Source organism: Heliangelus exortis, chromosome 16 (assembly GCF_036169615.1).
Source record: "Heliangelus exortis chromosome 16, bHelExo1.hap1, whole genome shotgun sequence".
NCBI classification, from domain to species: domain Eukaryota; kingdom Metazoa; phylum Chordata; class Aves; order Apodiformes; family Trochilidae; genus Heliangelus; species Heliangelus exortis.
Window position 1 is genome coordinate 2,285,014 of NC_092437.1, and position 27,992 is coordinate 2,313,005.

Genomic DNA, 27,992 nt, shown 5'->3' on the forward strand with positions numbered 1-27,992 from the left:
ACTCAGCCTCAAACATTCAAACAAAGTGACCTGTATTCCCTTGCCCACCCAGGGATGAGCAGTGCCTGGAAAGTGACCCAGGGATGGTGTCAGAGCCTGCAATCCACCGGGGAGCAAGCTGCGGGGTGGAAACACTGCTGAATCCAACACGGTGGATTCACTGCTGCTGCTGTGAATCACAAACCCAGCACTGGAAAAGCTCCGGATGAGGCATTTCCTGCTGGGCTCATCGCATCCCTCACGAAATCCCCATCCCTGTGGAAAATCAGAGGCAACTTTCTTAGCTAAGCCGCGAGCCGTGGGCTTTTCTCCGTGACTGGCGAGGGGAATGTCAGGAGGTGCGGTGGCTGACGGCCTGTGGGTGATTGTTCAGCCTCGGCGGCTTCTTGAGGGGGAAATGGGAAGAGCGAACAGTGGGAGTTAATTAATTGACACATAATGAAGTGGAGATGAGGGTCCCCAGAGAGCTGGAATCGGGAAAGCAGCAGGAGACGGCATTCCCCGGCTTCCCATCACCAAGGACACCAGCTCTGCCTCAGGGGCAGTGGAAAAAAACCCCACGCCCTCCCCCGAGTACCTTCCCGTGGCAATTTTGGCAGAATTTAGGCCTTTCAAATACTGTGGCCCAGAGAAACAGCTGTGGAGAGAATTAAATAACGCTGCCCGGGGCCGTTTGGTGCTTTGGTCCCTTTGGTGCTGGGGAACGCTTTTCTAACGAGTATCGATGAAGGGCCACGGACAGGAGCAGGTTTTGGGGACAGTAGCAGGTTTTTTGGGGCAGAAGCAAGGGACATTAAATCCTCCGCGGGGAAACCTCCCACTCGGGGGCGGTGGCCCCGGCCTAGCGCAGGGGACGGGGGCCCTCTAGTGAGGAGCGGCCCCGGTTCTGCCGCCCGGTTCCCCGCCGTCCGATTCCCCCCCGCCCGGTTCTCCCCCGCCCGGCGCTTGGGGCCTTGCCCGGGCGGTTCCCCCGCGGTGCGGTCCCGGCCACGCCCGCTCGGTGCTGTGCGGGGCGGCCATGGCGGGGCTGGAGCCGCTGTACGCCTGGGCGCGGGCAGCCGTGTCCTGCCCGCAGGACGCGCTCCTCTGCGGTGTCCACTGGGAGCTGGTCCGGCATGGCTACCGCTGCCTCGGAGCTGGCGACCAGGTACGGGCCGCCCCGGGACCCGCCGGGCTCCGCCGTTGAGGGCCGCGTAGGCCGCGGCTAAGCCCCGGCCTTTCCTAGCGCCGCTCGCCGGCGCCGCTCGGCTGAATCCGGCGGTTGCTGCCCGGGGAAGTGGGGAGCCGCGAGGGTCGGGGGTACTCGGGATGGTGAGGTGTCTGAGGGGCCGCAGTGGTGCTGGGGAAGCCTGGGTGGGAGCTGCGAGGGTGGCGGTGCTGGAGGAGTCGGTGTGATACCAGGAAGGGGCCATTGTGGTGTTGGGGGATCTTGGTGCTAGAAACACCCTAACAAAACGTGTGTGTCCTGTGCAGTGCAGTGCCGGGGGAAATGTGGTGGTGGAGGGGGGGTTCCCAGTGCAGGGAAAAGCATCATCCCCCAGGATGTGTCTTTTTTGCCTCCTCCTGCTCAGCAAAAGGTGGCTGTGGCCCTCCTGTTCCAGCACAGGGACCTGACAAACAGGCAGGGCCAGCCCATGGGTCATAAAGCCCTGTTCCTGCAGACACAACCTGGAAGGCATTGACAGATTCCTGTCCTGAGTCCAAGACCCCATCCTGAACCTCTCTGTGCAGACAGAACCAATACCCCAGGCGCCTGGGCTTGAGGGCAGAGTCTGAACAGCACATTTGTCCTGTTGCAGCCAGGTCCTGATGAAAGGAAGTCAGAGCTCCTGCCCCCCGGCTGGGAGGCCAACAAGGAGGTGTATACCCTGCGCTACAAGTCCACGGATGATGCCCGTGAGCTGCTGCTGAAGGCTGTCGTGGTGGAAGACAGCATGATCCTCAACGTCATGGTGAGTGCCCAGGCTGCTCCCTGGGGGGTTTGGAGCCTTTCAGGTGCCGCAGCTGCTGCCACCCAAAATGCACAAAGAACAGCAGGGCCCATTTCTGAAAGTTTTTGCTGTTCCTTGTTCTGCCTCGCAGTGATGTTTGTCCCTCAGGATGGGGCAGACCCAGGGGGTGCTGAGGGTTTCTTATGCAGCAGCAGACGTGGCCCAGTATGAAGCTGGTCAGACACCAGTGATGTGGTTTGCCTTGTGCACTCTGGCCCAGGAGTTGCCCCTTTTTTGTCCCCTGCCCAGCTCATCATTTTTGTGTGTATCTTTTGTCCACAAGCACCTGCCCAGGGGGGTTTTGCTTTCACCCTCTGCAGCCCTGATTTGGGGGAGTGAGCAGGGAGACCCTTGCTGTACCCAGGAGTTTGTTTGCTCCTGGGGAAGCAGGCAAAACCATTCCTTGTGTCTGAAGCCCCTTGCTGGGGCTGCAGCTGCTCCTTCCCTGACTCCCAGCTCTGCTGGGCTGCTGACTCTGTGTTTCACCTCTCTTGTGCCAGGATCGCAGTTCTCAGAAGGTGGCAGATGTGACCTTGGCAGTGGCTGACTACATCAACCCGGAGCACCTGGACGATTTCCACAAGTAAGCTTGCTTCCCTGGAGTTTTCTGCAGGAGAAAATGTCCCATCAGTTTGGGGAGGGGGGCAGAGAGAAGGTTAGGAGAAGCCTGAAGGACATACCTGCCCCTTACAAACCCCAGGGCACCCCAGCCAGCCCTGACATGAAGCTGGAGCTCCCTCCTCTTCCTCCTGCTTTGCTGTTGGAAGGCAAGAGGGAATCCAGGGATGGTGGGACCCTTGCTAAAGGCTGGTGCTGTGTGCTGTGATTTCCTCTAGTGCAGAACTGGTGGGGGCATGGCCAGGACACATGGGAGTCCCCTGGGCTGGGTGGCATCCCTGCCCTCTCAAATAGGGTCAGAGCTTTGCTGCCACTGTTTCCCTTCCCTGTCCCATCTGTGGTGCCAGCTGGGGACATGTTTTGTGCTTTGGGCACGTGTGTCCCCTCACCATGGCCTCCCCAGCCCACCCCTGTGCTTCTCCTCCTTGCAGGGTGTACAAGAACACTGAGGAGCTGAGGACAAGGATTGCTTCGGGCATCATTGTTCCCCTTGGAGCCCCTGCAGAAAAGGCCAAAAAGGAGCCTGAGGCTGAGAAGAAGGATCCTGACTTGCTCCGGGATCATGACCCACTGAGGATCCCTCCCTGGCAGCCAGCAGGCACGAGAGCACCATCCTGGTGAGTGAAGAGTGGGTTAGAAGCCTCTCCTTGTCTCCTGACCCTGCTTTCCCTTTGAAACCCATGGCTGGCAAAGCCAGGGAGAGGGGACACAAGTCTCCTGTTTCACTGTCCCTCCCTGTCCCTTCGTGCCCTGCCATCCCTGGTTCCTGGCAGGCAGCTGTGGGTTCCTGGCAGGCAGCTCCCCCCACTCCCCTTTGGCTGGAAGTCAGAAGCACTGTGGTGGCTCTGCTGTCTCTTGGGGACCAGATGTGGCTTCTGCCTTGTGTGTCACCTCTTGGTTGTTCAACCCCACTGGTGATCAGGGTGGGAGATATTCCTCAGGGGGCCCTGGGCAGGGAGGCAGGGGGTGGACACATAACTGGTACATTTATTGGGAAGGAGATGTGAGAGCTGGCTGCAGGCTCACTGCCCCACTGCCCTCGCTCTCCTGGAAGCAGGACTGTCACTGTGTCTCCAGCTGGGACACACTGGAAAGCCAGGCTTTTTGGGGAGCCCCTGGCATGGAAACTCCCAGTGTCCTCAGACACTTCCAGCCTGAAGCAGTGGGTGCAGCAGGACCCCCTTCCTCACACACCGGTGTCCCTGGAGTGCTGTGTCCTGGGGGGCTCCTCACGTGGGGCCCCACGAGTCTGAGGGCATTTTGGGTGCTGCAGTGCTTGCCTTGGGAGAGCACCCATGCCCACCCTGCCTGCTCTGCCCACTTGCTCACTTCTGCTCCCTCCACAGAGCCCGTTTCCCCCAGGCTGAACATCTCACTCTGATCTTGTCTTTCAGGCCTTCCCCCCTGAGCCCCTTCGCCGTTGGTGGGCAAGACCTGGACCCTCTTGGGTGAGTGTGGCTGGGAGAGGTCATGCTTTGGGTGCCCAGGGAGCATCCCCTGCTCTGCCCTTAGGGTGCTGGGGTGTCTGGGGACCATCTCTGGAGCAGCTGGAGTCCAGTCAAGTGTCTCTAAGTGCAGAGGGTGATGGAGCAGTGCAAATTGCGAGGGACCAATTGACAGTTGCTAAACCTCAGTGTGGTTCTAATACTGTAATAAGATCCCGTCTCTTGCATAGATGATAGGCTGCAATCTGTGCCTGTTTAATAATCAGCTTGTATTCATTTAACATGCAGTAATTCCTTCAGTAAATCAAAGCTGAATACGTCGTTAAGTGAATGTAAGCCTCTAATTTAAAATGTTACCAGCTGCTGCGTCTACAGCCCAGCAGTCTGGAGAAGGGGAGGCTTAGAGCCCAGTCCACAGCTTCCCAAGTCCTGGTTGTGAGTCTCCCAGCTGTCTGAGACACTTGAGGGAAAGCCTGGCTAGAAGCAGGGCTGTCTGGGCGACTGATCTTCACAGATACATCTCTTGGTCTTTGGTTTGGTTGGGCAAGGAGAACCTGTCATCTTCCATCCCAGTTAAAAGCACATAGTCGGACAAAAAACAGCTCTTGGAGTCATTGCAGAGTGTCCTGTGGCCCAGGGGAGTCTTTTTTGGAACCACTCTCCTGTGGGGATCACATTTTTTCCCCTCTTGCAAGACTTGGTTCTCAGTGGGTTTGGCTAGAAAAGGGCCAGCTACAAACGTCCTGCCTGGCTGGAAGGAGAGGCCTGGAGCCTGGGTGGCTGGAAGGAAACCTGATAGCAGGAGGAGAGGGGGTGCAGCTGTGATGGGGACCCTGTTTCTCTCTCTGCCTCCAGCCCTTCATCAGAAGTTTCTCTATAAATGACAGAAAGATGGTAAATGGAAGCAGATTTGTGTTCTGACACCTGCCGGTGCCGGGGCTGGAGAGCCAGACTCCCAGGCATGTGCTGTCCCGGGGCCCTTTGGGCAGCCAGCCTGGCCTAATGGAACTCATTAGCACCGTTGTTAATGAGTTGTGTGATGGCAGTGGTGTCCAAAGGCTCCTGCAGGCTCTGCACAAAGGCAGCCATGAGGAATGGGACTCACAGTGTGGGGCAGCTCCGAGGAGAACCCGTGGTCAGCAAACAAGTTCCAGGCAGCTCTCTGGAAGGGCTGGGGGGACCCTGGCCGGGCTGGGGAGATCTTGCAACAGCACAGGGTAGGAAATGCTGCTCACCCCAGAGAACAGGGACAGCAGTCAGAGACAGGGACAGCTCAGAGCCAACAGCAAGGGACAGGGTGTCCAGCACTGCCCCAGGGAGTGGTCAGCAGCCCCCCAGGTCACACCAAGCCATTCCTGGTGTCCTAAGTGGCTCCTTGCAGGAATGGGTAGGAGGGAAGCTGCCTCTCCACTGCTCTGAGTGTCTGGTTTGGCCTTGGCTCTGAGGAGGATGGGCAGGCCAGGGATCTTGCTCCCTTGTGTGTGTCTCCAGCTAGGCTTGGGGTGTGCTGGCACTGGGGTGCCTCCAAATGTGGGTGTTTGCTGGTGCCCTGGCTTGGGTGTTTGCAGCCGTAGGACTCCCAGCGCTGCATGGTGATGAGCCCTGATGCTCAGTGTGTTAGGGGTGCTTCCCTTCCCACGTGCCACGTGTCAGCTTAACCCCATGCTCCTGTGCTTGATGTTCCTGCAGCACAGGGACTCCCTGTGCTCCTCTGACCAAGGCCAATCTCACCTCTTTCTCTGCCTTTCCTCTCCCCAGAGGTCGGAGTGGGGGAATGATTGTGGATCCTCTCCGGTCGGGCTTCCCACAGCCTGGCATTGACCCATCAGCAGGCATTCCAGGCCGCCTTCCCCCAGGAGCAGTTCCCCCAGGTGCCAGATTTGACCCCTTTGGCCCATTAGGAGCTGGTAGATCCGGGTGGGTATTTATCTGTGCCCCATATCCCCAGCCTGCTCATCCCTGTTGCTGCAGGACTGAGCTCTCGCTCCCGAGGTGACTCTGGTTTGAATTTTTTTCCAGGCCAGATCCTGACCACCTTCCCCCTCCGGGCTATGATGACATGTTCATGTGAGGAGTCCCCTCGTGGCTGCAGCCAGAGCTGTCTCCTGGGAAGCAGGGGCACTTCCCCCTCGTCACTCCCTGTTTGGTGGACTTCCATCTTCCCAGCAGCGTTTTTCATCTTCCCACCTGGGGCCACCTCCCTGGGTCAGATGGGCTATAAAGCTTTCCCTGTGTGCAGAACAGAAGCAGAGGCAGTAGGTCCTTTTCTTTCTGTGCTCCTCTGAGAGTGCCCAGCCATTGGCACCCATCTGAAGTGGTCCTGCCCTGCAGGAGGGGAGTGTCCTGGGGCTCCCAGTGTGGCCCTGGTGCTCTGGGGTTCCTTCTCTGGGGTGCTGTGGAGAAGGTGGTGATTTCTCGGAGATGATTTCTCTTGCTCTTTATCCAGCTGAAGGACAAAGTATGATGGGCTGGAAAGACCAACCCATGGGGTCTCTTTGGGCTGACCCCTGGCAGCAGCTGAGATCAGCTTCTGCATGGCTGCACCCACTGGCTTGAAAGAGCACCACCAGCAAAGCCCTTAACATAGAGACATATCCCCTTGCTCCCTCTTCCCCCCCTCAGCTGATGTTTTCCATCCCTGGGGTGCACATAGAGGTCCCCAGGCACCATGGTGAGTGCTGCCCAGGAGGAGAGTGCTCAGTACCTGCTGGGCCCAACCTTGGCTCTCCTGGTTGTGGTGGAGCTGAACCTGGCGCCAAGCTAGGACCCTCCTGGCAATACACAGAGGGCTTGCTGGGCTGTGGGGTTTGTTTTGCAGAAGAGGTTTATAAAATACATTTCCCTACCATCAGTCCTGTTGCACAAGGCTGGTGTGGCTCTGCCTGGCTGAACTCTGCCAACAGCTTGGGGAGGATGGATGAGATCTGGGTGGCTTAAGCTCCTGAGCCTTCTGGAAACTTCTTCGCTTCCCCATAGCTCCCCCCCAGGTCAGTTAATCTGGGGGATGCAGCTCATCTTTCCTGTCAGGAGCTCATGCTTTTTTTTTTTTTTGCTTTTTTTTTTTTTTTTTTCTTTCTTCTCATGGATTTGATTTCTTGGAAGGATGTTCATGAGCTTGAAATAAAAACCTGACAACAGTGTTGTATTGGTCTCCCCGCCATGAGAGGTCCCAAAGCTCTGCCCAGGCTGTGCCTGCCTTCCCTGAGGCAGAGGATTCATGCTGGGAACCCCCTTTGTACCTTCCCCTGAGCAGCAGCTCTTTCCTGAGACGATGTGGCTGTTATTAAGAAAATGAAGTGGAGAACAGCCCAGCCCTGGTGCTGGCCCTGCTCCTCCTGGTAATTGGCTCTCCAGGGTATGAGATGCCAGCAGGACACTGTACACAGCCCTGCTGGCAGGAATAAAAAGGGGGAAATGATCCCCTTGTCTGTCTCTTTCCCCCAAAGCCCTTTTCCTTTTAAAACCCCTTTGCCTACAAAGGCTGCTGATACAGCTAAGTTCTGGGGAGTGCAGCCCCGTGCTGGTGGAGCACCAGGGGTAGGAATTCAGCACTGTGGGCAGCTGGAACCTTCTCTGCATCTCCCCAGGGCAGGTCCACGGATCCTTGTGTTCCTTGTGTTGGTTTGGTGTCATCCCCCTTGCACACCCCTGTGATTTTTGGTGGACAATCCCACCTGTAAACCCCACAGATGGGCTGTGGGCCTCACATCCTGGATGGGGTGGACAGACAGACCCAGGGCTTGGTGAGCCCACCACTCCTGCTTGTCCCTTCCATTTCCTGAGGCAACCCAAACCCATCCACCAGTTTTCCTCCAGGAGAAAGGAGCCCCCGGCCTCACTGCATGGGGCTGAGAGTTGTGGGGTGCTTGGGGAGACGAAATGGCGTTGGCCTTCAGAGGGGGTGGGGTGGGGTGGGGTGGGTGGCTCCTCTCTGCGGGAGGTGGCTGCTTCCTGAGCCTGAATTAATCATGTTCTGCAACCTTTGGGGAGGGAGAGGCGCAGCCGGCTTTGATGAGCCTAATTAAAGCGAGCCAGCGCCGGGAGAGGCTGCGCGGGGCCTGATAAACAAGCTTTTGTCTGCAGAGCTGTGTCCCGGCGGGCTGGGGGTGATGTGCAGCTGGGGGAGCAGGTGGAAGAGGAGGGGGGCTGCAAGGGGCCGGTGCCCGGCACCGAGCCCTGCCCACTGCTGGACCGTGTCGGAACCGATTGCTCTCTGGAGAGGATGGGTGGGAGGGGGTGAGGATCCTCCGCTCCAGGTGAGAAGATGCTGGGGACAGGAGGTCCCTGCAGCTGGCTCTGCTCACACCACAGAGCTGCCCCGAGCATGGCAGAGATGGGACGTGGCACTAATCACAAGCACGTTCCTTGCTCCATCTGCAGGGCTGGCAGCTGGGCACAGACCCCCTTCTGGAGCGGGGCTGGGGGCAGCCATCCCTGCTGCAGGCCCAGACCGGGTCTCCCACCAGCAGGAGGGATTGTCCAGGCTCCTGGCCCCGTGTCCCCGTCCCCAGCACAGCTGCTGCCAACCTAGCTGATGGAAAGCATTAACATGCAAGGGAGCACAGCGAGCAACACACCTCGAATTAATTTTACGGGGAGGCCCTGAAGAGCGGCTGGGGCCGGCGTGTGCGGTCTTGGCACGGGCACAGCCCTCCCTGCTCCGGGCGAGGTGCTTCCATGTCACGTTTGAAGAGAGATGCTGGATTATCAGTAACGGCTTGAGATCCCTGGAGAGTCCTTCAGGCCATCTGCCAGCCTGCCCAGCCCGGTGGCACCTGCCCTGCTGGCTCCCAGCAGCCGAGCCCCGGTGCTGCTGCATCCCGGGCTCCCCTGTGTCCCGGGCACGGGGTGAGAGAGGAGCAGACAGGAAAACAAAGCAGCCCCTGTTATTGGGAATTGGGAAGGGCGTGCTGGACTCATCCCTCTTTGCACACAAGGGGTGGAATCCCCAAAGCGCTGGAGCTGGGGGCCTGGAGACCCCCGTGCTGAGCAAGGGGACAAGGACGTGCTGCCTGCCACCTGCCCTTGCACCGCACTCCATGGCCCGGTGTCCATTCCTGGGCTCCTCTGGCAAAACTCGTGTCTCCTGCAGAAACCAGAAAGGATTCAGAACTGGCACACGGGGTGAAACACTCCCGCATCAGGCTGGTTTCACTGCCTGTGTTTCACACCTCCAGGTGTTTCACATCTCCAGAGGACGGGGAGGACTTTTTCTAGGGTATCAAAGCTGGCTGTAACCCACCCACCAGCACCTAATTCCCTCAAGTGAGTAAAGCCCCCAGATCCCCCCTGCATTGCGCCAGTGACCCTCCTCTCCACACCATCATCACCATCCTTCCCTTTTCCCAGCCAGATTTTTCTCACCCCCCTGGAATATTTTTGATTGCTTCACAGCAGCTCTAGCTGATTGCACTGCTCTGCCCCAGCACCCCCCAGATTGATGAAGAAGGGAAGGAGAATGGGGCAGCCCCAAGTGTGGTTTAACCCCAGAGAAAAGTGCCATGGTGTCAGGCTGTGGGTGTGAGACCTTTCAAGATTGTTTGCCAGGACTGTACAATAAATACAGAGCGTGGAGGGGTGACATGGTGATGGGGAGAGGGACACATGGCCCTGCACAGCAACGGGAAGAATCATCTGCAAAGTGTTAAAAATTAAAACACTGGGCAAAGGATATGGTCCCCAGCATCCAAGGGAGACACCGAGAACAAAACTGGACCCAGGCAATCGCACCGTGTGGAAAAATTACTTTCCTCTTGTGTCCAGCTGTCTGGAGAGATTTGCCTCCGCCTGGAAACATTTGAAGTGAGTAATTTATGGGCTGGATTAAAACCTGCTGGCAGCTCATGACAAACACCACCTTTTGTGGGTCTGCATTTTCCTATGGGATAATTATTTCCCTTTCTCAGCATCCTGCTCATACCGATTTTTCTTTCCACAGAACATTGTGCTTTAATGATGCTTCATGTTTAATTCCCCAGATGCAATTTTACCTTCACGCCGCAGACAATGGCCCTCGCGATCCGCACAAAGGCTCAGCCCCCCCGCTGGGCAGAGCTGCCTGGGACGCGGGGACAGAAGAGCCACATCGCTTGGAGGAGTTGGGAATTGTCCTCTCTCCTGCAGATAGAGCACCATGATTTTTGAGGAGGTGGTTCCAGGGCTGCTGGTGGGAGCGGGATGCTCGGCACGAGGCAGGCGAGTGCCTCATCCCGACCTCCAGAGTGGGGCTGGTGGGGTTCAAGGGCTGGGGGTGATGAGGGGCTGGACCCCCAACACGTGGGTGGTGGTCACACTTGCTGTCTCCTTCTCTTCTGCCCTGAGCAGTGCAAGGGCCAACGCTACACCACAGAGTTTGATAAGAAACTATTACTAAGAAAAACGATGATGGCAGAAGAGGCTCCATCCCAAAGCGGAGCGACCGGTTCCAGGCCCTGGCTGTGACCAAGGCCACGGCACAGAAACCCCACGGATGTCTCAGAGGTGCCAATACCCCAATGCTGGTTGGCAGGACCCTGCCCGGGGAGGTTCCAGGAAGGCGAGCGGGTGTCCGAAGGCTGCCCCGGTGCTGGTGGTGGGGAACAGCCCAGGCAGGGGCCGTGCAGTCCAGGGGGGCATCCCAAACCCACATGGCTCCGGTGCTGCCGGGGGGAAGTCCCATCTCAGAAGGGTCCGGGGAGGCAAGGAAGGTGCCTCCGGGCAGGTGCGGGTGAAGCCTCACCAGACGGCATCGGTGTTGGGGTGCAGGGAGGGTCCCCGGGGCAGCTCGGGGTCCCTGGGGCACACGGTGCTAGGAACCCGGCCCCTCGGGGGGCTGGGGCGGGGGGCTGAGCTGGGTCTCCAGCAGCGCCCGCGTCCCCTCGGCCGACACCCTTCGCATCCGCAGCCGAACCGAGCCGTAGGTGCCCCCGGTGCGTCGGGCGTCCCGGGCTCGGCGGCGGGCGGCGGCGGCGGCCAGCAGCAGGGCGGCGAGCAGTAGCCCGCCCAGGGCCAGCAAGGCCAAGCCGGCTACGGTGCAGCGGTCGAGGCGTGCGCGGAGCCGGGCCGCCCGCTCCTCCAGCCGCTCCATCTGTCTCGCCGGTACCGCCGGGTCGGGCCGGGCCCCCCGCGGCACCGCCCCCGCCAGCACCACCAGGGCCGCGCCGCTCAGGGCGCAGCCCAGGGCCAGAGCCAGCCCCGGGCCGGCAGCGGGACCCGTCGGGACGCCCCCGACCCCCGACCCCGCCGTTGAGCTCGGGCTCCGCAGTTCCCGCGGGGACGCCATGGAGCCGCCGCCGGCCTGTGCGGGCAGAGGTGAGCGGCGGGACCGGGCCGGGATGCTCCCCCTCCCCGAAGGCGACCCGCCGGACCGGGATGCTCCCCCCTCCCCGCAGCCGGGTCCCCGAACCGCCCTGTGTCCCCTTCCCAGCAGGCGACTCCCCGGAGCGGGATGCTCTCTCCCCCCAGAGCCGGGTCTCTGGACCGGGATACTCCCCGGAGCCGACCCCCGAACCGCGCTGTGCCCCCGAACCGCAGCCGAACCCCCGCACCGCGCTGCCCTCCTTTCCCGGACTGGCTCTCCGCACCGGGCTGCTCCCCTTCTCTGGACCCGGCACCTGCCACCCGGAACCGGGCTCCCACCGCGCGACCCACTCCCCTAACCGGCCTGACACCCCTCCCCTCCTCCGGGGCCCCGTGTCCCTATGACCCACCCGGGGCTGCCCCTCCCGGTGCCGCTTCCCCCGCCGGGCTCTCCCCGCAGCGCGATGTCTCCCCGGTACCCGCACCGGGCTGGGGCCCCTTTCCCCACGCCGGGCTCGGCTCCCGTTTCTCCGCTCCCTCCTCGCTCTGCCCGCCCCGAGCTGCCCCCCGCGCCGGGCTGCCTACCCCCGCCGAGCCCCCGCTCCCGGGCCGGTGCCGGTACAGCCGCGGGGGCGGGCGGTGGGTGCCCCCCCGAGCTGCCGCCGGTGCACGCACATACGCACACGTACGGCGGCTGCCCCGGGGGGCACAGCCGTGCACACACATGCACACGCGTGCACACACGTGCACACACTCCCGGTTGCACGCTGGCACCCTCCTTGCACGCTCCACCCGCAACAGGGACCCCTCGGTGCACCCCCGGGACCCTCTGTGGGCACCCCGGGGGAGGGGGGCGAGGGGGGCAAATGCACCCCCGGGGGCCGGGGCCGGGTGGGGGGAACAAAGCGGCTCGGCAGGTTTTGCTCAGGGACACTGCCCACGGGGTGCTGGGGGGGCACCCCACAACCAGCTGTCCCCATCAGGGACCCAGGGCAGGGTTGGGCTGGGGGCACTGTGACCACACCCCGAATTCCCACATCCCCCAGCCCCCAACGCTGCAGGGAAGGCTCCAGCCTGGCTGGTGCCCACCGGGAGCTCCCACAAGCGCCCAATTGGCCCCCAAATCCCCTGAGGGAACACACTAAGGGCTTGATCTGGGTTTGGGCTAACATGAGATGCTCCAGCCTGGGACAGATGAGCCCATGGCAGTGCCAGAGCCCTTCCCTGAGCCAAGCTGCCCCCCACAGCTGCAGCCCCACTGCAGTCCCGTGGCACAGAGCCCCCCGCCTCTCACCACGGAATTTATTCCCTTTTTCTCAGGGCATTTGTGTCCAAGCCCAAGCTCCACTTTGCACTGACCTGAAACTGGATCCAGTCCTGAGCCCCAGCAGTGACCTGCTGGCAGCAGCCCTCTTTTAGCTCGTTTGTTAATAAGCCGTGTTCTATTTCTGTGTTTGGAGCTGTGCCTGGAGATGGGGCTGTGGACGTAAATCCTGAGTGATAGCGGGTGGGCTGCTGAGAGCTGCCGGGAAGACGTGTCCATCACGTTGCCTTTCCCTTCAGCACATCCACGAGCCTCAGGCACCTTCACAGCCTCACCCGTGGTTGTGTTGGATGATGCTCTGATGCAGGGTGAGCTCGTGTGGGATGGGGGGCTAATGGCCTGAGACCCCCCCCCTGCCCTTGTGCCCCTCCCCAGGGAGTCCTTCTGCAGCCATGCTGGGCTCCACGGTGCTGGGGCGTTTTCCTGCTGGGGACAACAGATGGGAATCTCCTACAAACCATCTCCTAAAACTGTCCCAGCAGGGTCAGCTTGGCTTGTGCCACTGCTGCTCAGCAGGTTAATGATGAGTGACAACACCCTCCCTCCTTAAACTCTAGTTTCTGTTAAAAATTAACCTCTGAATAATTTTTTAGCCATTTTCTCACTCGAGGTTGCCATTTTCTCATAGCAGGGCTGGAGGGCTGCAGGGCGGGCTGGATCTCCCACCACCTTTCACTGTGGCAGGGACAGGAATAAACATGATTTTATTATTTCTTATGTTTGGAGCTGTGGCTGTGCCTGCTATGACCCACCCGCTCGCTGCTCCATCTCCTCTCATTGCACTGTGTCAAAACTCAGAGGCTTCCCAGCACAGTATCCCTGGGGATGCATCCAGAAGCGGGCTGAGGAAAAAGCAGAATTAAAAATAAATGTAAGTGCATCCTGACACGTTAACCACATTTAGAGAGGCTTTAGTGCCAACCCACTCTGCAGGAAGGCAGAAGATGCTTGGAGACAAGTAGGTCACGGGACACAGATTGTCCCGAATCAGCAGGAAAAGATGGATCTGGAGCAGGCGGGCACATCCCTGTGAACAGGCGGGAGCAGGGCTGGGGGAGGAGAGAGCGCCAGCACCGGGGCTGCTGCCTCCAGCACTGCCAAATTCCCAGGGAAAACCAGAACCGGCAGTGGTCTGGTCCTGAGCAGAGCCCTCACCAAGCCCCTCGTTTCGGGGTAACTGCGGGTGCCCAGGGTGCTGGTGCCCGGATCCCAAACCCTTGGTCCTATGGGTCCAGTGGGTTTGGAGCCACAGAAGTGCTCGAGAAGATGCCTGCAGCAGGTGAGCTGGAGGGACACATCCTGCAGGCATCGCTGTGCTGGAGGGGAGATGGCTAAAGGGTGTGGGGTGAGCACCCCAAAAGCATCCCCCAGCCCCATCCTGAGCTGGCTGAGCAAGGGCTGCTCCATCCCCAGGGCCTGGCACCAAGGGAAGGGGAGGAGAGATGGAGACAGACAAGATTTATGTTGCCAGTACAGGAGCAAAGAGAGGAGGGAGACAGCCAAGGTCAGAGACAGCACTGCCAAAATTCACGATGAATCTGCAGGAATGCTGGAATGGGAAAACTGAGGGCTTGGAAAGAAATGGGAAGAGGGAAAGAGGGAAGGACCTTGGGAGACAGAGCAGAGCGGAGGAGTGGGACAGGGCTGTGGGGGACAGGGCCATGCCACTGCTTGGCTAAATGGGGATGGGATGGACAGCAGGGAGCCAGGGGAGCAGGAACAGGATGGAGCTGGAATGGCTGCAGATGTCTCTGTCCCCCTGTGCCCCTGCAGCAGAGCCCAGTTTTGGGGTGCACGCAGGTGCTGTGGCTGCCCGCTGGCAGCACTGAGCCCAACCCAGCCCTGCTGTGCAGGCAAAATTTCATCCCTGCCTCCTTAATATTCACAATATCCCACGGCAGAGCAACACCCGCAGCTGGCACGGCTCAAGGTGACTTGGAGGTCAGGGACAAAGCAGCCTGGAAGCTGAGGAGCCAGATACTGGCAGCACATCAGCGGGGAGATCCAGAGGTTGGGAAGGACTAGAGGTGCCTGGCACATCGTGGCCTCCCCTGGGTGCCACAGCCGTGTCACCCCGCTGCTCCCCGAGCACACGAGGATGCACACGCAGTACCAGCTGCCCCTGGGCTCTCTGATCCTGCAAACCACCCCCTGGAACACAGCTCAGCTCCAGGGAGGGGTGAATTGTGTCCCTCTTGCTGGGTGCCAGGGCAGGCTCAGTGGATTCCTGCTTTAGGGCTCCTCCATGTCCCTGTTGGGGATGCATCACTCCGAGGCTGTTTGATAGCAGGAAAGCCTTTTCCCTCCCCAAACAGCCACATCCCAGCTGCTCACAGACAGAGCATGGCTGTCCACTTATTGCAGAGCTGCACTGGGAGGAGGAACAAAACTTTCCTGGTGCTAGCTGAGCTCTAATTATCTTCAGCTAACACGGGGCCGGCGGGGAGCCCGGGAAACCACAGGTGCCCCGTGATACGGCAGCAGCTGATGTGCCGGGCTGGGGCTCGGCAGCACCGGGAGACTTTGTTGTGTTCTGCCAGAATATAAAGCAGAGCGGGGAAAGCATGAAAGGGAGGGCTGATAAATTGGGGGTGGTTTTGTGTTTTTTTTTCTGGATGGTGGCACCCGGGTGTGCCAGCACGCTGCCTTTTCCTCTGGGTGGTGGCTATGGCTGACGGTGGAGGGGTGACTGCACACCTTTACCCTTATCCCCCCTGCAGAGAGAAGGGATCTAAAGCTTTTTTCCTTTTCCTTCCGTCACCGAGGACCCGCTCGACAGCAGAGCTGGGGCAATGAATCCCCGAGAGGGCTCGTATCGTGCCAAGGTCCAAAGATGTGAGGAGGAGCCTGTTGGGGAGGTGCCCTCTCTTCCCAGGAGCCTACACCGAGATGAGCAGCATCGTGCTGCTGGCGGGGCGTGCCCGCATCTCCCCGCCAGCCCCGGTTCGGAATGGTGATTTATTTACCCCAGCCCGGGAGCCCCTGGGGGCGGCCCCCACGCAGCTCCGCAGTTCTGTGCCAAACCCAACCGCAGCGCCCGAGGATGAGCTGCTTCGGCGGACACAGCAGGACAGGGGAGCCGGGACCCGACCACCCCCTCCCCGGGACCCTCCTCGGGCTTCGGATTTGCCGCGGGCTCCCGACCGGGGCTCCCGACCGGGGCTCCATGCGCGCTCCCGATGCCCCCGCCCCGTTTTGGCGGGAGCGCGCGGGGAGGCGGCCGCGTGCAGGGCCTGAGGGAGCCCGCGCGCCAGGCGCTGAGCCCTCAGCACCTCAGACCCCTGAGCCCCCTCTGCTCCCTCAGCCCCCTCATTGCCTCAGCTCCCTCAGACCCCTCAGACCCTGATCCCCACAGCCCCGCAGCCCCTCAGCCCCACTCCATCCCCCCGGCCCCTCTGCTCCCACTAATCCCTCTCCAATCCCCTCAGTGCCCTCCGGGTCCCTTCATCCCCTCAGGGACCCTCGGGTTCCTCTGCGCTTGGCAAGGTCACCCCAGTCCCTTCAGGATCCTGCTAAATCCCCACCACCACCCCTCCTGCCCCATCACCTCAGCAGCTCCCTGGGTCCCCCCATCCCCTCAGATCCCGTTAAATCCCCCTTGTCCCCTCAGCCACCCCGGGCTATGCCACCCCAGCTCCTCGGGTCCTGCTAAATCCCTCCTGTGCCCTCAGGGCCAACCTGGATCCCACCATTCCTTCAGGCCACATTAAATCCCCCCTCTCTGTCCCCTCAGGGTCCCACTAAATCCTCTCGTCCCCTCAGGGGACCCAACCTGGGTCCCCCCGTCCCCTCAGTGCCTGGCTGGGTCCCCCCTTTCCCTCAGGTCCTCTTTAATCCCCCTCATCCTCTCAGCACCCAGCTGGGTTCCCCCATCCCCTCAGTGTCCTGCTAAATCCCCCCATCCCCTCAGCACCCAACTGCCTCCTTCCATCCCTCTAAATCCCTCTTCCCTGCTTCATGCCCGAGGACCCTTTTCCCATTGGAAGGAGAACGTCCCGAGGAGGTGGCAGCCTCAGCCCAGGCGCCATGTTTTACATGCATTTGTTGGTCAACAAGCGTGGGCCCTTGGCTAAGATATGGCTCGCAGCCCACTGGGAGAAGAAACTCACCAAAGCTCATATATTTGAGTGCAATTTAGAGGCTACCATTGCAAAAATCATGTCGCCAAAGGTATGGTGTTACATGATGAGATCTGGTAAGCTCGGGGGCCGGGGCGATTGCAGTCGTTGAGGCTGACCTGGTAGGACAAATGTGTGGCTGTTTCAAAACCAGTGTGAGGTAAACTCCTACTGATTTTATTCAGTTCTCACATGGTTACATAAATATTTTACTCCTGGCATACGTTTATGTGCAGTGTTAAGAAAATGTTACCACAATATATCCAAATGTGTTTTTCTGCACACTGATGGGGCTCCAGGGAGGGCTTTGTGGGCATCGCTGGCTCAGAGGTCACTGCACATGGGTCTGAAGGCGATGGGGTAGCTCTGCTCTTTCTTTGGAGACTCTGATCACCAGCTCCAGGTATTTTTCAGCAGAATTTGGGAATTGTCTCAAAAAGGCTGACAAGTCAGCTGCTTAACCAATGTCAGGGGACTAAGAAAACTGCTGTGAGATGGTGCACAAACTATTTGAGGTGAACGCTTGTGCTGATCTTGTAGTAAATAACTTTTGAGATAGTGTGACAATCCCTCCAGTGTCAGTGGACTTTTTCCAGGTCTCCCATTCTAAGCTGGTTGGCATCACCACAACCACCTTGAGTTTGCTTGGTGCAGGAGGACTTTGCATAAATAAGGGCGTAGTTATGGCCTCGATTTGCATTACTGAGGCCAAAGCTGGTGTAGCTTAAATTACCAAAGTGTCAAATACTGGGATATGTGCAGCTACTTGCTCTTTCAGGGTGTCTTAACACTGTCCACAGCCAGCTGAGATGTTTTAGATACCCTAAGAGCACCAGTTCAGGACTTGTGCTTTGGATGGTAACATTTAAGAACAGAAGCAACTTAGTTCATAGCTCTGGAAATTTCTGTTTGCGAAGCTCTGTACCAGTGTTAATTCACTGAATTAGTGAATTTCATCAAGCTCTGTAGTGGTGTATTTTAGAACAACTCTGTTACTGCTGTGTAATAATTTCATTTTAATGTTTGGGGGTTTTTTTGGGTTTTTTTTGCCAACAATACCAACTACTAACTCCTGAACAACTTCTTAAATCCTCCAAGTTTACAATAGCTCTGCGAACCACTGGACACTTATTGCTGGGAGTGGTGAGGATTTACCACAGAAAAGCAAAATACCTCTTGGCAGACTGTAGTGAAGCTTTGACAAAAATGAAGACAGCCTTTAGGCCAGGTATGGACAGAAATCTGCATTTTTCCTTCTGTGTCCTTGTCATAGTTTGAGTACAAGGAAGAGAGTCCTTTACACCTCACTGTAAAAATAAATGTTAGGTATTTCTGTTAAATACACATTTTTGATCCCAAAGGGTGTCGAACTTTTATTAGTTCCTCTGTTCAATCTGGCTTAATTTAATTCCATTTCAGGCCTTTGACTGCTTTCAAAGAAGCAGTGTCTTCTGAGGAGAAGCTTGAATTCAGCCTCCATTGCTAGATAATTAATTTTAATTTCCGATGACACCAACAACATGTCTAGCAGTGTGCTGGTGCCAGAGCTGGCAGTGAGCTTTGGGCTCCAGCCACGCAGGCAGTGGGAAGGCAGGAGAGATGGTGGGATCCTTTCCAGTGGGCTGTGCATTTGTGGTACTTCAGCACCAAACGGGGAGGCACTGTTGTCTAAAAAAAGGCTAAGAATGGGACACCAGTGTCTATTGCCAGCCTGCAACTGCTCTGTGACCTGGTCTGCTTGCAGAATGCCTACTCTACAGTAATCTCAGGAATAAGATTGGGATTGGTTAGTTCTTATTTGTAAATATTTAGAAGTCTCTTGAAGAAACACTTAAAAATAAGTACATTGTACTGTCTGTTGTTAATGACACTGCAGTAGCTTAGAGAGGGCTTCACAAGAACAGGGGGCAACAGCCACAACTCTGGTAAGAGAGGCTCCAACTTGATATAAAGGGGGGAAAAAGTTCTTTCAGCTGCTGAAACAGACTGTCCAGGGATGCTGTGGAATCTGCATCAGCAGAAATAGTCAAAAGTTACCTGACTTAGAAATTAATTCTTCTCTGAGCAAAAGTTTGGACTAGATGACCTTCAGAAATCCCTTCTCATCCCAGTTGTTCCAGGATCCTCTGATTACCAAATATTTGCACTCTCACTTCATAATAATTTGAAGCTGGGGAATAGCATTATGCAGCCACTGCAGAGAAAAAGGAAATGCAGCCATTTGGAGTGGAGTGAGAAACCTCAGTGTCAGCTGTGAGAACCTTGCAGGGACTTGAGGTGAACCTGATGGATTTACAGCAGTTCAGGTCCTGCAGCAGCAGCACTCTCCTGGAGCTGTGTGTAATAACATGCCTGCTAGAGCACATGCAAATGAAGGACTTTAATTCCACTCTGGAGTCCTGTTGGCAAAGGGCCTGAGCTTCACCTTTTCTGACGTAGGCTCCCAGCAAACCTTCCTGACAGCTTTGTGGTCTTCTCATGCACACCTGGGAGAACGTTACTCTTCTTTGCTGACTGCTTTTCTTGCCATGCTCTCTGTTTCCTTTAGGACGTGTTGACCTTCCAGAAGAGAACTTTGAGGCTGCTTACCAGTCCATCACATTACCTGAAGAATTTCATGATTTTGAAACGTCACTACCTGATCTGAAGTAAATGCTTCCCTATTTTTTATTCTTTATTTTAGTATTTAGAAGTAAAAGATGTCCTTGCTATTATCTGGCTGAAACTTGGGTGGAATTGTTTTGATTTGATAACTGAATTCTCCTAAGCTGCAGGTCAGCCTTGCAAAGCTACAGGCACAGGAGCTGTGCTGCTGTGGAGCTCAAAGCCCATTTAATCAACAGATCTTTCCAGTGAAACAGTGTTGAACTTGAATTTCAGGATTTTCTCATTTCAAATCGTCTGAGTGAAGCCTGCAAATAACTTCCTGACCTCAAGAGCTGACACAGAAGTTGGTACAAGGCCTGTTGCCAGACCAAGGCAGCCCTGGCCTCACGAGGCTGCACTGCTCCATTGTGTGACTGCACTGAACTTCTGCTCTGCTGCTCTTTGGGCCTGGGTATTTCATCAGCAGTGGTCAGCTTGGCTCCTGATGAAAAGCCAGCACAATTTTTGTAGCTTTTCAGCCACGAGTCAGCATTAATGTAGAAAGCTGGCAAAAAGCAGGAGGGTGAGACACGTTTCTGATGGCTCTGATGCCCCCAAAGGCCCTCTGAGTCTTGCCCTGTACCCGATCACAGCTTGGTGGGATCTGTGCCTCGTGTGGAGGAGCATTGGGCAGCAAAGAAAGCAGCTGCCTCCTTCCCTAGAGATAGAAATGTTAATGAACACAGAGCACCTGTTTTCCACATGCTTATTTTTAGCTTTCAGGGGAAATGGAAAGCAGTGAATTCTACCAATAAAACCTTAAATAGCTTGAATGGGAACAGCTTTGGGAAACACTCGTTCTCTCTCCACAGACTTGAGGATCAACCAGGGCACTTTCAGTGCCACAGAGAACAGAAGCTGTTTTTGGGGAGCTTACAGTAAAACATCAGGATTAAAGACTGTTCAGAAACACGTTTTCATATTCCAGCTAAATGTCAATGGGTTTCAGCTCACCCCAGATTTTGTATAATGTTTTTTTTTTATCAGTGCCATTGATGTTGCTGAACATTTCACCTTGAATCGGAGCAGAGCTGAGGACATCACGCTGGCAGAGGATTATGAAGGCAACCTGCTTCTCTGTGACAGAGCCTTTGGTGAGAAAAGTTGAGAAATTAGAAATATTCCATAAGGAAAAGTGGTTTGTGCAACATTTTGTACAGAGTCTTTCCCACATGTGAAAAAGCAATTATTAAAAGTTCATTAGCTTCGTGCTGGTGTCTTATACTTGAATTTTTGTGTAAGTACTTTGCCCAAGGAATGTATCAGACACTGGGAATCAAACTCAACACCTCCTGCTTTTTACTAAACCAGCTAAAATTGTTTATTATTAATTCCACTCGAGGTATGAAATATCTCACGACAATTTAACAATTATTTGAAAAATTAGGAAGTGGGTAAACATTTCAAAAATCCATGCAGATGAAGCATCAGAAATTTTTTTTCTGTTTGCTCAGATGAAGAACCAGAAGCAGTAAGGAAACAGAGCTCCTTTGACAGCAGCTTCTTAACGAGCAGCAACAGCCTGGTGGCTGCTCCCAACTCTGCCAGCCTGAGTGGGGACAGGTCTGCCCTGCACGAGGACACCTTCTGCTTGGAGCACGACTGCTTTGGAGATGAAGAGGATGCTGCAGATATGATTGGTAGGGTCTGACACAGATAAAGGGTTAGTTTCTTCCAAAATACTTTTTATTTGCACAGGAAAACAAACAAGACAGGGTGAAAGGGGTTGCTTTCAAACGTAAACCCTCTGTGTCTTGTTTTATTCATATTTCCTTTCTTTTTCTCTCTACTTGTCACTTAATCTAAAATCACTTAGACATTGTCAAGTAAATTTGTTTTAAAGATTTTTTTTCAATTAAAGCCATTGCATTCATACATACTGTTTAACAATTAAATTTACATTTTCAAAGGTGAAATACCACAGTGGGTTTTTTCTTTAGTGCTGTAATAAAAAAGGCAGCAGAGTACCCTCTACATCCTTATGCTTTAGAGTATTTATAGATGTACCCCTTCTAAACAGAATCAATATCATACTTCTCAAAGAAAAGGTGGAAATCTCAAAATGAAGACCAGTGTTCTCCCTTTTGTACCACTGAGGACAGACCTGTCACTGGCAGCCAGCTGGGGAAGCTGAGCTTTTCCTTGTTTGTGCAGAATTTACCTTAAATAAGCAACGTGAGGTTACTTCATGGCTACAAAGGCTTAGAATGATTAAACCCATGTATTTTGTATTTAAGAAATCCTGTTGAGGGATGAGCAGAATGGCCTGGAGAAAGATATTCTTAATATGGAGGAAGAATGTCCTTTGTCACAGGACCTGCCAGAGAAAAGTGAGTCCATGGTGTCTGTTCATGAGCCCTCTGATCCTGTACTGTTGTTCCCACTCAGCTTTGTAGATACCCCCTTGGCAGAAAGTCCACATTGCTGTGCAGCTGCCTGGAAGTGGGAACAGCTCTCTGGTGAAACTCAACACTTTCACCCCAAAACACGTTTCTGTCAGGAGGGGTCTTGCCCCAGCTCAGCTCTTCAGTCCTTTCACCACCTGCCCATTTGGGGTCTGGTGTCAGCAGAGACGTGGGCAGTGTCAGCACCAGTGACCACTGGTTAAGACAAAAATCAACATTTTCTAATTCTGGCCCTTTTTCTCTGATACCATTCTATATGTCCTGAGATTGAGATGTGATTCCCTCTTGTAAACCTTTTTTAATTTGGGTTAATTGTTGGGCTTTCTTACAGCTGGGTCCCACTGTGCAGACACCCCCAGGAGGGAAGCCAGTCAGGTAGCAGCTGAAACCAGGCACTTCCTAAAGGAGGAAGAAGGGTTTGTGCTGGAGCCTGTTGATGATACAGGTCAGAACTTGATCACTTTCTTACTGAATGTTTGTGTTAAGTATGTTTGGTTTTCTTCTTGTTAGTCAAAATATTTGCAAAACAGATTATTCTCACTTTAGATTTTCACCTGCTCCTACTGTCAGGGTTCTATTTTGTGGTGACTGTCATAGAAACCCAGTTTTGAATTATTAATCCAATCTACCCAAACTTCTGCTTACAGTTTTTTCCACATCCCAAATCAAGTTGTGTTGCTCTGCAGCTCCAGCAGCAGAGCCTGGCCTGTTCAGGAGTGTAACTGACATTTCAGCTTTATTGCTGGTGACAGGTCTGTGATTTTTCTGTGTAAAATAATAATCTTAAAACTTTCAGGCCTCTGCAAAATTCTGGTTTGCTAACTTTTAATTTTAATAAGACCCCAAAACAGAAAAATGTTTCAGTTTTTCTGGGGGTAAGTCTAAATGCCCCCTGTCATTGTTAGGAAATAAAGAAGTTCATGTTGAATTTGGAATACTGGAATTTTGTATCCTGCCAAAGTGATATTTGGGAAGTTCTGGCACTATAACCAATCCATGCCTCTCTTTTCTGTGTACTGTGTACATCTTAATTAAATCCCTGCATGATTAAACTGAGAAGTGCAGATATTAATTATGAGGTAATGAAACCTGTTGAGTAAATCAGCACTTCTTGGAACAATTAACTTCCTGATGGATTAAAGATAGCTTCAGTCTTGTTGGCATATCATGTGTCCTCATTAAGCCCTCCTGTTCCTGGTTCTTTAGTGCACAACTCATATGTTTTGTGTAGTCAAACAGATGTGAATTTCCTGTACAAGGTTACAAGTTGGCTTTAGGAAAACATTTGGAGAAACAGCCTGTGCACTTGTACTTTGATTTTCAAGCCTGTGCAGTGCTCCAGGAGGTTAGCAGCCTGTCCCTTTGATTCACAGGGATTATTCTGTGCCAAAATGGTCCATGAATAGACTATATTAGGCTTTTCTTTTTTTTTTTTTTTAATACTCCATTTAGCTCTCACCCAGAGGAAAAAGAATAAAAGAAAGAGGAAGTTGCTCGTGGATGTAGAGAAGGAACTCAGCTGCTTTGCTATATACAACCAACTTAACAACTGCAGGGACATCCTTGCTACCTTAGACCTTGCACCCCCAACCAAAAAAACAATGATGTGGAAGAAATCAGGAGGGGTGGATAAGCTGCTGTCCCATGCCACACAGCCCGTGGTTCACATCAAGCTGCAAATGGTAAAGCTCAATTCCTTCTCCCTTTCTCTGCCACTGTCCCAATCACAGGAGTGCTGCACAGCCAGGATCTGACTGTGAGAGATTTTTCAGGTTTGGTTTTACTTGGACTTCCAGCAAACTGCAGGTGTGTAGTGTCACTGAAAGTGGTGGTTTGCAGCACAGTTTGTGTCCTCCCCACTAACTGCTTCACCAGAAACAACATTTCTAGAGGCCTTGATCTTCACAAGTGAAAAATTGCAAATAAACCTGAGAGCTGATGTTGCATTTCACCTGACTGATTCTACACTAATGCACAATTTTTAAAGTTTCTGTCAGTTTCTTCCCTACTTTCTACTTTGTTTTATTGTTTTCTGGTTTATTTCTGCTCTGTCATCATGATGAGACCATGTCTTTCTCCTGCATATACTTCAAAGCTACACAAGGCTTAAACTTTATTATTGTAATATTGTTAATAGCTTTGGAAAGGTGGAATGCCAATTTCTTTTGTACTTTTCCAACTGAAGCTGAAGCTTCCAGCTGGAGAGGAGGCAGGGACTTGGCTTTCAGAGGACCAGGACGTTCCTGATCTGTTTTTGGCTACTTTTGGGTGGTCCAGCCCACCTTCCCCTCTGGCTCTGAACCTTCCTGCTCTTTTTCCCTAAGAAGAATGTTTTGTTTCACGGAAATATGATCCCTCAAAGCCCCTCGTGTCCCCACACAGCCCCTGATGGATCATTCAGAGCTGGTAATGAGCTCAAGAAGGGATCAAGGTGTATACAAGGTGATAATCAAAGCCAGGGTGTAAACTCCGCGCAGCAGCCTGGTGTTATCTGCACCGTGCGTGCTCTGGGTGTAGCTCCGAGAGGCAGAGCTGCAGGAAACAGCTCAGCTGGCTCCTTCCTTACAGCAGCACAGCCTCACCACTTAGAGTCGAGGTGCAGAACTGCAACTTGCTCTTTAGGAGGATGAAAAGCTCTCACACACCAGTGCAGGGGGCAAGAAATCCACGCAGACAACTGCAGATGTTTCTTTCTTCCATCCTTCCTTACTGGCTGACTCCAAGGAAAAACGATCCAAGCTGTTCCTAAGGTGTTTCCTCATGAAGTTCACTGCCAAGGTTGAAGCTGCAGAAAGAAATCACTTTTTCCAAATAAATTGCAGGTTTTTGTGCTGACCTAATAGAAATATCTAAATTCTGGGTTGCAGTAATTATTTCACAGCTCATATTCCTGCCTCTGTGTTGATACCTGTCATGATATTCTGAAAGCAAACAAATAAAAATAATTCTTTTCAGTTGTTTGCAAAATGCTTCAAGAGTTACGAATTCAAGATGAGAAGAAATGGAATCCAGAAGGAGTCTGAAGTGCAAGAAACAAGAGAGGAGCAAGATGCCACAGGTAGTATTTTAATTCTGTTGTTAGAAAATATTTTCTAGTTTACATTAGAGAGAGATGTGCATGGTGTTTGTGTGTTATACAAATTAAAGGCCAGAACACTTACACATTAAGGAAATCAGTGGCTAATGTTTTTTCACATGTTTTGTTTTTAGAAGTACCTTGCTGTTCTTTTGTTCCTTAGCTCACAAATGAAATACAAGTCTTTTTCTTCCTTGTGGCATAAAGAGGTATTTTTGGTTTCACCTTTGGTTTCTCTAATTGTCTACAAAACCAGAGATTTAATTGGTTTGCTTCTTTTTTCTTTTTCTTTTTTTAAAAAAAAAAGCTTCCCACTTATTCTGAGTTTAATCAAACCACTCACTAAATTTGTGTCAATAACTTCTATTGGCATCTTGGAAATTGTGAGTTGGTTAATATCAATCCAAAAGAAATGTTTCATTTTAGATCCTCTGAGAAAGTGATGGCTGTACTTTCCCTCCTTTGCTCTGCTAGACACACAACCTGCATGGCTGCTGCAGAGGTTAATTGGCAAAAACACCTCCTGCCAGTCCATGAAGGTCAACTTTTAGAAAAGAAAAAACTCTCTTGGAAGGTTCCTTTTCTCCCCTGGTCCTATTGGAAATGATGTTCCTGTTATTCTATGGTTACTCCTTCTGGCTTCTGCTCTCAAGGACTGTGCTGCACTGGAGTGTGATTTTTCTCTTTCAATGTTTTATTAAGGACAGCAATTCACAGTAATTCCCTCTTAAACCTTGGGGTTTTTTTATTTTTATTTTTTTTATCAATACAGAGATGCTGATAGTAGAAGAGCCAAGTTACCTGCAGGAGGCAGCTCCTTTGGAGACTGGGATTAGAAATAGGAATGGTTCCTTTATCTTGACATCCCAGAATAAAAGACAAGAAACTGATGACAACTGTGGTGAAAATCCAGTGAGCAGCTTCCATAGTTTTAGAGACCCCAGTTTATTGATTTCATTTTGTGATAGGGTTCCTTTTAAAACAACTTAAAAAAATTGCAAATGTACCTTTGAAAAGGATGTTAAGAGACAGCTGATAAAGTGCTGAGCAGCTTGTGTCGTGAGAGTTTATTTATAGGCACTGTGGAAGATTCTCACCATGAATCCAGCTATTAATTAAAATGTCTATTAATCAGTATAGATTACAGCCTAATCACTAAAGTATAAAGGGAACATTAATATGAAATGCAGCCTCTTTGTACTGAAGAGATAATCATCTTTGTAAAGGATAAAAATTATCTTTTGTGTCTCAAATTGAGGAAATACTCCAAACAATAACAAATTATCTATTTCTGCTGTCTTAATTTAGGGTAACGTGCAAGGGGATTCTTTAGAGAACATGAGGCTCATTAAAGTTGAAAAACAATGACAAAATGGGATGTAACAGCAGCAGAAAACGTAGGCTCTGTGTCTGGGCTGAGCCCAGCCTGGATCCAGCTGTGGGAGAAACACCACGAGCAAGGGCCTTCCTCTGTGGGAAGAACTGTGGTAGAAATATCAGCTAGGAAATAATTTTGGGGAATGTTTCTTGCAGTGAACTCTTAGAGCAGGTTTCTGGAATTGGGAATGCCACTGTATGTAGGATGGTGCCCACTGATCCTCCTCTCTGCCCCAGCAGCAGGATGGAACTGCTTTCTCCGAGAGCTCCTCGCTGGCAAACAATTCCTTGGGCCCAGAAGCTGAACCCCAGCAAGCCAAGTTCCCAAATGTACGTGTGCTTGAAGCTGACAGCTCCAGATCAGCTGAGAACAGAACACTGTTCTTTCTTAGACATATTTAAAGATTATTTTTCCAGTCTGTAATGAGGGATAGGTGTATGCCAGTACTCACAGCCTGCACTCTGTGAGAAACTCACTGGCTGTGGAAGTGCTCAGACACTCTGAAACAAGAGCAGTCTTCTCCTCTCAGCTTCTCCTTCAGTTACCCAAGAATCCTTGTCCTTTTTCTCATCGTGGAGTGCTACTTTTTACACCTTATCTAACTTCCTGTTCTGTTTTCTCTCAAGGAGTTAACAAGGAACCAGAAAGACCGTGAAGAAACAAGAAGAAAAAGTACCCTTCAGTTATTGAAAACTTTACAGGTACCAGTGCTGGATTTTGTGTTGAGGTGCCAAAGCCAGGTGTTGATTTCAGTTGGACCATGTGGGAAAATCTCTTATTTAGACTGTTGCTCACATTGCTGCCTCTCACACCTGTGTGTAACTGTGCTTTTGGGGTATTCATGTGGGAAATCAGGATTCTGAGTGTCTGGCGTGGTGTTGTCTCCCAGAGCTGCTGGATTCACCAGAATTTTTTATGTTTGCTGCAATGCTAAGCCCTTGATATCTTCCTCCTATGAAGTATGAATATCTCTACAAAACCCACCTCCCAAAAACGTTTGTTTTTTAAAAAAAATATTTTGTGTGAGCCTATTTCAAGGGTTCTGTGCAACTCCCCCAAAGAAATACTGACATACAGGTGTAGCCAGGAAAAAACAAGCAATGGCAACACTCAGTCAGCTGTGACTGACAGGGCCTGTGGTAGGGCTGGGGCTGAGCACCCACAGAACAGGGTCCAGAGTGGGTTTTATTCCTTTGAACTGTGAAAGGAGGTGCAAGCAGTGCCATGAAATGGTAAGAAATGGTAATGAACTGGTAAGAGCCATTTATATCCAAGCAGATGCCAAGACAAGACCCTGCTGAAGGTGTTCAAGCAGAAAATAGTCTGGGCAGCACTGTCTCTTGGTGGGAGCTGGTTTCACTGGCAGTGGTGCTGACCTGACTGACTTTGTTGCTTCCCTTGTGCAGCACCTGAAGAGCTCTGGGGTTTGTTCCTTCAGCTTACGGGAGCTCTGCTGGAAAAGCAACCGGAAAGAAGCTTCAGCCAAGTTTTACACCTTCCTCGTCCTAAAGAAGCAGCTGGTGATTGAGCTGAGGCAGAGTGCTCCCTTTGCTGACATCACAGCCACCCCTGGCCCCATGTTCAGCACTCTCTGAAGCCGTGTGCTGTGAGGGTCAGCTGGTAAAATTCGACCTTATCTTTATTTTTGCAGAAAATACATAAAAAAAGATTGAAAGTCTTGTCAAAGTGTGGTAGCTGAGCAGAGCTCTCTTT

General features: G+C 53.1%; 2 protein-coding genes across 3 annotated transcripts; both read left to right on the forward strand.

Moving 5' to 3' along the window:
• The first annotated feature begins 824 nt into the window (after window positions 1-824).
• Window positions 825-7,191, forward strand: PSMF1 (proteasome inhibitor subunit 1). Its single transcript, XM_071759570.1, has 7 exons — window positions 825-1,147; window positions 1,800-1,952; window positions 2,492-2,574; window positions 3,041-3,226; window positions 4,004-4,057; window positions 5,813-5,971; window positions 6,074-7,191. Exons 1-7 carry the CDS (start codon window positions 1,019-1,021, stop codon window positions 6,123-6,125), a joined length of 816 nt encoding a protein of 271 aa, XP_071615671.1. The 5' UTR covers window positions 825-1,018; the 3' UTR covers window positions 6,126-7,191.
• Window positions 7,192-16,015: 8,824 nt separating this feature from the next.
• RAD21L1 (RAD21 cohesin complex component like 1) lies at window positions 16,016-27,934 on the forward strand. Of its 2 annotated transcripts, none has more exons than XM_071759555.1 (13): window positions 16,016-16,826; window positions 17,873-18,002; window positions 19,323-19,422; window positions 20,408-20,514; window positions 20,875-21,060; window positions 21,658-21,750; window positions 22,157-22,270; window positions 23,278-23,507; window positions 24,781-24,883; window positions 25,674-25,813; window positions 26,516-26,608; window positions 26,906-26,980; window positions 27,686-27,934. In XM_071759555.1, exons 1-13 carry the CDS (start codon window positions 16,614-16,616, stop codon window positions 27,872-27,874), a joined length of 1,773 nt encoding a protein of 590 aa, XP_071615656.1. In that variant the 5' UTR covers window positions 16,016-16,613; the 3' UTR covers window positions 27,875-27,934. The 2 variants fall into 2 exon arrangements, with proteins under 2 accessions (XP_071615656.1, XP_071615657.1); XM_071759556.1 differs by having other exon boundaries at window positions 26,519-26,608.
• The last annotated feature ends 58 nt before the right edge of the window (window positions 27,935-27,992 follow it).